The following is a 10510-nucleotide window of genomic DNA, read 5'->3' on the forward strand; positions in this document are numbered from 1 at the left end:
TTTTTAGGGGCAAATTTCAGCACATAAAAAAGTTACGGGTAAATCTGAGAGTGGGCGTAAATTAGGGGGATAAATGTAAATGTCCCTCCAAAAAAACTTTGCTCGTGTTTCCTTTTCTTCTTTTTGGTTTTTTGGTTTCACTTTGTGCTTTTTTTATTTTCAATGATTTTATCCGGCTTCTCATCTTATCTGATTTTCTTTGTCTTCTCATTGTGTTTTTATCGGGTTCTTTTTTTATTTCTTATACTTTTGTTGTCTTTATTCTTTCCTGTATTTTCTTCGGCTTCTTTGATTTTCTTTTGTTTCTTTCTCGGTTTTTATCAATTTTATTTTTTGAACACATATCTACTTTATTTTCATTACACAATGTGCATTTTTTTATTGCACACATGAAACTTATTTTTTATATACGGTAGACATTTTGAAATACATTGCGTACATTTTTCTTCCAAATTAAGCTACGCAATATTTTTTTACATTGTATAAGTGAATTTGCCTAAAATAAACTACAATGTCTCGTGTCTTACCTTGCAGTATTTCTAGCAAAATGGTGAAAGGGTGATGTGCATATGTAGTAATGTGTGCCTCCAGTACACTAGAATTTGATTCTTATGAGAACTTGCACAAAAGCCCTAAATAGCAGTTGCTCAAAATTGATAGGAGTCAAAGAAGCAAATCATGGCTCGAAGCTACCCAGAAGCATGGCAATAGATGGATTGCATTCATGTGAGTTAGATTTATGTTTGCACCAAACAAGATATGTCCATGAATAATGATGACGACCAACCATCCACAAATAAAATGCATTTGGAACAAGGATGTTGTTGTGAGGCATGCGGATGTACATACTAGCAGACATATGTGGTACATATCTACTCTCTCCGTCCGAGAAAGCGTGTCCCTCAAATGGATGGAGTATAAGATAGATGGTCACATGAATAGGTTGAACCCAGTTAGTTTGACACTATGGTGAGGAAGGATCGACCTTCAACTACTATTAGATTGCTGGTGAGCCACGCAAGATTAGGAAGTATCGGTAATTACACTCAACGCTGGTACTTTACAATCAACTATGGCAGCGATGTCACTTGTAATACACAAAACAATATTGCACGAGAGTGTGGATGCTGTGTACTGAAAGTTGGTAGTAGAGTCCAAATGAAGAGATTATGTCGGAGAAGTGAAGGTAGGCGAGAGTAGGAGCCCTAGATGAAGAACTTGTCGCCAAATTACTGGTGTACTCGAAGACTGAGGTTCTTTTTCCCGCAAAAAACTAAGAAGACTGAGGTTCTTCATTGAGCGACACTGAGTCCATGTTACGAAACACTTGCATCCCAAACCTTGGTGCTGGTTCGAATGGTTAGGCTTAAGCACTGAAAAAAATAGCGCGCTATAGCGTCGCTAATAGCGCGCTATAGCATATAGAGAATTGTCTCGCTAAGTAAATTAATGTACAATGCCTCGCTAATAGCATATTTTCAGGGGCCACGCTATTTTCTGTAGCGCGCTATTGTTTTCATTGGGCCTAAGACCGACAAAAGTTTGTTTTTTTTTTGAGAGAAAACATTTTCTATAGATGCCTAAACATAACTATATTTTTACGGTCCTAGTTTCAACATGATAGCTGTGAATTGCTCGATCCATTTAAAGTTTAGAGCAAAAATCAGTGGAATTTAAGGCACAAACAATGTGGTGAGCTAAGCAATATGATAGCTGTGATAAAATATATTGTTGGATCCGATGACAAGGTTGAGTGCGAAAATAAGAGGGACCCAATATACGGATTTGGTAATTTAGTTATCAATGTCTTGGGTCTTAATAACTAGTCTGCCTTAAAAACACTACTATCAAAATTACACGAATAGTTTAAAGATCCAAGGCACACCTTCCCGAAAGCTCCACACATCTTGAACAATTCAACTTTGATCTAGCAATTCACTCACATCATTAACACTGCCACATTAAATTCATTTTCTCTATTCCTAATTTGTTTTTTTAATATGCTCCATGGGTTCCTCAGTACTCAACATGACACCAGTCCTAGATCGGAGAGTTGGGGATGGCTAAATTGGTTTTGGTCAGGGGTTGGATGGCAGTTGACCTACAACCCATGTGAGTGGACTAGCTGCATAGCTGACCATTGTTCTAATTGTCTAGTGGTTTCTACCAAGATGATTCTTTATGCCCATCAAACAACCCTGAGGTGTTAATCCAGAAAAACGACGGGCCAGCAGAGCCCTGAGATGTTGATCCTTTATATAAACTCCTGTCAGCCCGTGTGAATCGACTAGTTCTTTGTAACGAGGAGCTACATGCATAGTTCAGTCAGAGCCAGCAGTGTGATTGCTGAGACCGATTGTACTGCATTGAGGCCGAACTCCACCTCACTTAATAGAATCCACATACAGGATGGTAATTTTTGTGTTTGTGACTTGATTTGAAATTTTGAATAGTTATAATGAACAAGAATAGTCCGTTTTCTTCCTTTGATTTACTACTTTGTTTTCATTCCTTAGTTCAGCTCAGAGTGGCCGCTTTGCCACCGATTGGTGGGCCAGGGAGGGGAGTAGGCGCGCATCCGATTTGTGTCCGCACCGACGCAAATTGGCTTAAAATTGAATTGGGAATGGGTCGGCACGCAGACAAAAAGCGGACGCACGTCCGTTTGAGTCGGCGCGTTGGGCCAACTTTCCGCAACCCAAATGGACGACGGCGGACGAAATAGATCGCCCCGTTGGAGTTGCTCTTATTATAGGAACAGGAAAACAAACTAAGATGGATCACAATTTCAGTTTTATGTCCATACTTATTTCTCGGCACAGCAAAGCGCGCTTTCGCTTCTAGTGTGTACTATTCAACAAGCTAGGTACTCCTACCGCGTGGTGAGCGATCTTCAAATCATTTAAAAAAAACTATTTACTGGCGCGCATATACTCCGGCCGGCCCGTGCAATGTGCTACTGTTTTGTAACGTGGAGCTTTGGAAGTGAAAGAAGACCAACACGAGTACTCTAGGTCTGAGCAGCAAGGTGAATGCTGACACCGATGGTGCATTGAAGCGATTATTGGGCCTCAGTTAATAAAGTTCACATGTAGAAGAGCAACTTGTATCATGATGATGTCTTGTTTAGATGGGTAGTGCATATATAGATCGCAATCAGCGAGGTATAAGCTTGTCTCTACGGGTGTTAATATTGTCACACAGACAGAGGACACAAGCGCCAGCCGACTTCTAATTACAGATACACGGAACTATTTCGTCGGAGCCCTGCACGACATCATTAACAGGATCTTCTGTGTCTACCCATGTACCTACCAAAGCTAGCGCGATCCATCATGGTAAATACACTTTGGTTCCTGATTGTATAGGCATCCTATATGAATTTTTTTTAATATTTTAATAAAAAGTCCGAATAGGTAAGAACTATTTTAAAAAACCACTTGACTTACTTTTGCATTGATATATAAATCTCGACGAAAAAAAACAAAAGTTGACTTCACAGCAAAAAAGACAAAATTTGTTTGCTATTATGGGTCACTATTCACACTATTTTAGCCAAAATTTTGTCTTTATTAAAAAGAAGTCAAAAGGATATTTTTTCTGTGAAAGGTCAAGTTTATTTAAAAAAAATCAAAAACTTTTTACTTTCAGTTGAATTACTAATTTTTTTCATATAAGGTGCATATGTCTCCATAGACCAAAAATTCCCCTCCGATCCACCATGCCTCAGCATGCCATATGGTCACGCAAGTATATGCACGTCGCAGAGCGCCCTAGCCAGCTCGGCCGAGACGACGTACTCAAGGTGCCACGGCGCCGGCGCCTCCGCTGCCGTGCCTGCCTCCGAGCCCGCCGAACGGGATGCCACCACCAGCGAACCCTCCGATAGAGATACCGCCAGCTCCCACCACGCCATGCAGCCAAGTGATGCTCCCCACGCCGCCCCCAACGCCGCCAAGCGGACCCGTAACGCCGGTGAAGAAGCCGGCTCCGTTGTTGCCGAAGCCCCCGCCGTAGCCGCCGCCGACGGCCGGGAGGCCCGGCAGGTCACCCATGCCTCCCACGCCCACGAACAGGTTCTTCACGTCCGCCACGCGCGCTCCTGCTGTCACCTGCGCCCTTCTCCGTGGTGGCGGCGGCTTGAAGTGAGGCCTCCGCCACGCCGCCAGCTGAAGCGGGCACGGTCCTCGCAGCCACCACGGCGTGTGCTGCCAGTGCGAACCAGAGCAGGAGCGAGGCTATATGGTGCTACAGGACTTCATGGTCATGGGCTGCACTAGTGACAAGTCTAGCTTATACTTCTACTCACTCTCTCTTGTGTTGTGTGCTTGTGATTGTCGGTGCTGATCCACTAGTGGTTTGGCTAAATAGGCGGAGGAGTACGACGGAGACACCGGGGCAGAAATGTTTGTTCAGGGATGAGGGTGTAAATGAGGCACTTGTGAGGGTTTAATGAGGCACTTGTGAGGGTTTAATGAGGCTTGTGTGAGAGCGGCGCTGTGAATATTTGTTCAGGGATCAAGAACAGGATGAGTAAATTGCTTTCTCATAAAAGAAGGATGAGTAAATTTGTGTCTAGTAGAGCTGAAGAGGGGCGCGAGGCATTGAATTCAGGGCTGCGTAGAATAGAGGTGAGGCCCGTGGCCCAATAGCTCTCCCTTCGGTGGTTGTTATCAAATACTACATCGATGATCCAACTGTTTTGGAAACTTTGGCGATATAAGGGAGGCCCGGGCACTCGCCATGGTCAAGGATTACCTACAATGAAAGTAACATAGATGTCAACATCATACATCTCTAGGCAAAATAGATGTTGTGGCAAGTAATTAATGAAGAAAAAAAGACATGTGGTAACATAGCTAGTTACTCATAGTATGAGTAACATCATACTCCCTCTGTCCAGAATTACTTGTCGTAGAAATGAATAAAAGTGGATGTATTTAGAACTAAAATGCGTCTAAATACATCCATTTCTATGACAAGTATTTCAGGACGGAGAGAGTACATATCAAGACAAGATGACTCTATAATCTAATAAATGAAGTGTTAAATGACACCACACAGATGTTACTCCCCACTGTAGACTGATAAACATATGCATGTTACTACTCTAAATTACTCCGCACTGTGGCTAGTCTAACCAAGATCTTAGTGACTTGAGATTGTAAGGTGGCGGTTGATGGTATCGAAGAAAGGAGCACAACGCAATACGAAGCAGTCATTCATGAAATCATAGAAATAGGTAGTAGCTTTATTTCTTGTTCTTTCATACATGAGTTTAGGACCTTGAATGTCGAGTCTCACAATCTTGCAAAACATTCACTTACTCTAGGGGTTGGTCATCATACTTCTTTTGTTCGTCTCTCTAAAGATTGTGACGCGGTAATAAAGTTCGCGAGTTTTCCTAAAAAAGAAACTCTGCTCGAGTTTTCTTCTTCTGTTTTTCCTTCTTCTTTTTATTTTCAATGGTTTTATTCGGTTTTAATTGTTTTCTCATTTTATTTTTTCTGGTTTTCCTTTATTTCTTATACTTTTCTTTTCTTAATTCTTTCTTGTATTTTCTTCAGTTTCTTTGCTTTTCTTTTGTTTCTTTGTCGGTTTTTATCAGTTTTCTTTGTTGAACACATATCTACTTTTTTCTCAATACCCAGTGTGCATTTTTTATTCCACACATGAAACTTATTTTTTATACACGCTGGACATTTTGAAATGCATTATGTACATTTTCTAAAAACACATGTTTTGAATACATGGTAACATTTTTTTCCCAAATACACGTTGTACATTTTTGCATGGCATAATATTTTTTGAAGTACGCAAGAATTTTTCTACATTGTATAGGTGAATTTACCTAAAATAAACTACAATGTCTCATGTCTTACCTTGCAATATTTCTAGCAAAATGGTGAAAGGGTGATGTGCATATGTAATGTGCACCTCCAGCACACTAGAATTTGACACTTTTGAGAACTTGTACAAAAGCCCTAAATAGCAGTCGCTCAAAATTGATAGGAGTCAAAGAAACAAATCATGGCTCAAAGCTACCCAGAAGCATGGCAGTGTATGGGTTGCATTCACGTGAGTTAGACTTATGTTTGCACCAAACAAGTTATGTCCATGAATAATGATGACGACCAACCATCCACAAATTAATGCATTTGGAACTAGCTAAGGATGTTGTCGTGAGGCATGTGCATGTACATATTAGCAGACATATGTGGTACTCCCTCCGTTCCAAATTACTCGTCGCGGAAATGGATATATCTAGAACTAAAATACATCTAGATACATCCATATCTACGACAAGTAACTCAGAACGGAGGGAGTACATATCTATAAGATAGATGGTCACATGAATAGGTTGAACCATGGAGCTGTCAGATGGTTAGACCCAGTTAGTTTGATACTATGGTGAGCAAGGATCAACCTTCAACTACTATTAGATTGCTGGTGAGCCACACACTGGATTAGGAAGTATCGGTAATTGCACTCAACGTTGGTACTTCGCACTTCACTATGGCCAGCGATGTCACCTGATAATAGTAATACACAAAACAATATTATACGATAGAGTGGATGCAGTGTAGTGAAAGTCTGTACTAGAGTCCAAATGAAGAGTGATTATTTCGGAGAAGTGAAGATAGGCAAGACAACGAAGTAGGGGCTCTAGATGGAAAACGTGTCGCTGCATTACTGGTGTACTCGAAGACTGAGGCTCTTCGTTGAGCGACTCTGAGTCCATATTAAGAAACACTCGCATCCCAAACCTTGGTGCCAGTTCGTATGGTTAGGCCTAAGACCGACCAAAGTTTGTTCGTTTGAGAGAAAACATTTTCTATAAATGCCTAAGCATAAATATATTTCTACAGTCCTACTTTCAACATGAGATATATGCCATCGAATTGTGCATAATATAAATTGCTCGATCCATTGAGTTAACTTTAGTTCATAGCGCAAATCAGAGGAACTCAAGGCACAAATTTGACTATGTGGTGAGCTAAGCAATACGATAGCTGTGATGAAGTATATTGTTGGATCCGATGACAAAGTTTAGTGCCGAAATAAGAGGGACCCAATTTACGAATTTGGTAATTTAGTTATCAATGTCTTGGGTCTTGATAACAAGTCTACCTTAAAAATACTACTATCAAAATTACACGAATAGTTTAGAGATCTAAGACACACCTTCCCCAGTGAAAGCTCTACACATCTTGAACAATTCAACTTTGATCCAGCAATTCACTCACATCATTAACACTGCCACCTTAAATTATCTTTTTCTATTCCTAAAATATTTCTTGACTATGCTCTGGGTTCCATAGTACTCAACATGACACCAGTCCCTGATCGGAGAGCTGGGGACGGCTCAATTGGTTTTGGTCGGGATTTGGATGGCAATGGACCTACAACCCATGAGAGTGGATTAGCTGCGAAGTTAACCATTGTTCTATTTGTCTAGTGGTTTATACCAAGATGTTTCTTTATGCCCGTCAAAGGCCCTGTTTGGATACTTAACTCAGTTAGAGGTTAGAGTTAGATTCTAATCCTAAATCAACCCTAAACTAACTCTAACCAAAGAGGTGTTTGGACGGCAGGGTTAGATTTACAATAAATGCTCTTTCTCAATCATTTGGCTACTTTAGACCCTATATCCTGTCAGATTTGGCGGAGCGAGCCCTGGCCGAGGCAGACGGGGACGCGCCCAGCAAGGAGCCGCGCTGGCCTCTCGCGCAGCCCGCCGACCGGATCCGTCGTCCCTGTGCAAGGAGTCGCGTTGGCCGAGGCCGACGGGGACAGGCCACGCAAGGAGCCGCGATTGCTTACCGGTGGGCGGACGGGCCGCGGGGAGATGATGGGGTTGGAACGGGAGGGTAAGGCAGGGCTGCTTACCGGCGGCTGACGGGAGCGCGAATACGGCGAGGCGCCTTCATGGACGGTGCGAGAGGGAGGGAGGGGGAGGACGAGAAGCTTCGAGGAAGTGGGAACGATATGCTGCGGGGAGAGTGAGTGAAAAAAGATATTTTTTAGTGGTCCCAAAAAAACTAACCCAAATAAGTACCTCTTGGGTTGGTTAGATTTTTAGATGGATTATATTCATCTAACCCAAACTAATCATCTTGTTTGGATATTTTTGAGTTAGTTGACTCCAAATTAACCCAAGCTAACTCTAACTCAGGGAACCAAATAGGGCCAAAGAATCCTGAAATGTTAATCTAGAAAAAATGACGGGAGGTAGCAGATCCCTGAGATGTTAATCCTTTTTTTAAACTGCTGCCGGCCCGTGTGGATGGTCTAGTGCTTTGTAACGTGGAGCTACACGAGTAGTTCAGTCAGAGTTAGCAGTGTGAATGCTGAGACCGATTGTACTACTACATTGAAGCCGAACTCGACCTCATTTGATAAGGAGAGATTTTTTTTATTGTTATGGTGACTTAATTTCAAATTTTGACCTGTGGTAATGAACAAGAACATTTGTTTTTGTTCTTTTGGAGTACCATGTTTTCATTCTTCAGTTTACCTCGGTATTTTGTCAGTTGCTGCTGTGTAGTGTATGTACCCACACATATCGTCCACGCTTTGTAACGTGGAACTGTGAGAGTAGATTGACACACGAGTACGCAGGTTGATGGTACATTCAAGCAAACCTTTTTTCACGAATACGCAAAGCTTGTCTACCTTTTCATTGATAGAAGGTGTAGAAAGAGAGGGGTGCAACGTATGATATGAACGCAGACAGACGTGAACATAATACTCGAAGTAGAGAGAAAGGATGCTCGACCCGAACAGAAGATACATCACAGGTAAACCTACCAAGCTCGAACGACAAGTGACAATGGCAAACCAACAAGAATACCAACATCACCCGAACCAAAATCGGGGACACCGCGAGCAAGCAAGATAACGCCTTCAAGAAAGAAGACGCCGCCCAGCCGCCGCCGCCATCCGATATGGGGTAATAGACCTAGGGTTTCACCTGCGCTCGAAGAGGGGCATAGCTGAAGGCCTTGGCATCGCCTCTAAGAAGGAAACGACACCCGCGGGCGCCGTCGCTGCCAGCACCGGCAAGTCGATCAAGGATCTCTCCCTGGCCTGAAGCTGAGCAATCCCATTGCCACTGAGTCTGGAAACGAAGATGAGCAAGTCTCTGTTGGTCGGAACCACCGCACCGGGAGGGAGCTGGAAGGGCTGCACATACCGTCGAAGTGTGGCACTGCCTCCGGAGCCACGAGCACTGAATCCGGCAAAAGGAGGAGGCTTTGAAGCATATAGGGTGGGGAGACGACGAAGTGAAACCACACAGAGGGTTTGGGGCAACGACATCTAGCGCTGACAAGCTAGGACAAGAGAGACGCAAATCCGAGTTGTCATGGCCTTAGTCGTCGAGACATCGGCGCGCCTGGCAAGCCGGAAGAGACGCAGCTATATGGTTACCGAGGCCGGAGCTGCTCGACATATGACGCTGACAGTGAAGGACATATGAGAGACGTGGGCTAGGCCGCCGGGGCCAGAATAGCACCAGCAAGTGCCCACTGCGAGGAGCATCGTGTCTGCCACAACATCATATGCATCACCGATTTGCCATGAGAGCCGACACCATCGCTCGGGGAGGGGGAGGAGGGCCATCGGAGACGAGGGGAGCGCCTGCACGGAAGGCAGGCCGCAATCACCCCCGCACCCGGTCATCGGTCTCACGTCCCACCCATGGCCGGCAACAACATCACTAACGACTGGGTCGCACCACCGCGGGGGTGGGGATGGCTACACGGGGCATTCAAGTCAATGACCAGGATCGCCAAAATCGCCACCGACCAGCAAGCTCATGCAACAACTGGTGGAGGGTGCACCGTGTGGGGTCCCAGAGCGGCGGGAAGAGGAGGGAGGCACATGAGGGGTGTGGTGCCCGCGGTGGCCGAGAATGGATGGGGGGTGGCACGGCTAGCCGGAGCCGTAGGGCAGGCCGTCGGGAGGACCGGATCCGGCGTTACCGGACCACCAAAGGACAGCTGATACGTCTCCAATGTATCTATAATTTTTTATTGTTCCATGCTATTATATTATCAACCTTGGATGTTTTATATGCATTTATATGCTATTTTATATGATTTTTGGGACTAACCTATTAACCTGGAGCCCAGTGCCAGTTTCTATTTTTTCCTTGTTTTAGAGTATCGCAGAAAAGGAAAATCAAACGGAGTCCAATTGACCTGAAACTTCACGGAACTTATTTTTAGAACGGAAGCAATCCAGGAGACTTGGAATAGATGTCAGGGAAGCTTCGAGGAAGCCACGAGGCAGGGAGACGCGCCCTACCCCCCTGGGCGCGCCCCCACCCTCGTGGCTCCCCTGACCGACTTCTTTCGCCTATATATGTCCATATACCCTAAAAACATCGGGGAGCAGAATAGATCGGGAGTTACGCCGCCAGAAGCCTTCGTAGCCACCGAAAACCAATCTAGACCCGTCCCGGCACCCTGTCGGAGGAGGGAAATCCCTCTCCGATGGCCATCTT

General features: G+C 44.2%; 1 protein-coding gene across 1 annotated transcript; it reads right to left on the minus strand.

Annotated features, from left to right (window-relative positions):
• Window positions 1-3735: 3735 nt before the first annotated feature.
• On the minus strand, window positions 3736-9684 carry LOC123101676 (uncharacterized). Its single transcript, XM_044523021.1, has 3 exons — window positions 9433-9684; window positions 8975-9121; window positions 3736-4238 (listed from the first exon to the last, which is right to left on the minus strand). The coding sequence occupies exons 1-3, from the start codon at window positions 9682-9684 to the stop codon at window positions 3801-3803; spliced, it is 837 nt and encodes a 278-aa protein (XP_044378956.1). The 3' UTR covers window positions 3736-3800.
• Window positions 9685-10510: the final 826 nt, after the last annotated feature.

This window comes from Triticum aestivum, chromosome 5A (genome assembly GCF_018294505.1).
Source record: "Triticum aestivum cultivar Chinese Spring chromosome 5A, IWGSC CS RefSeq v2.1, whole genome shotgun sequence".
Lineage (NCBI taxonomy): Eukaryota > Viridiplantae > Streptophyta > Magnoliopsida > Poales > Poaceae > Triticum > Triticum aestivum.

Bases quoted from the DNA above. Each gene is read 5' to 3' on its own strand.
- LOC123101676 (XM_044523021.1), bottom strand. From the start codon at position 9,684: ATGACCGGGTGCGGGGGTGATTGCGGCCTGCCTTCCGTGCAGGCGCTC. The intron at 9,122-9,432 runs GTAACCATATAG...CTTCGTTTCCAG, and splicing joins GTCGAGCAGCTCCGGCCTCG to ACTCAGTGGCAATGGGATTG. The intron at 4,239-8,974 runs GTGAAACCCTAG...AGCACCATATAG, and splicing joins ATGCCCCTCTTCGAGCGCAG to CCTCGCTCCTGCTCTGGTTC.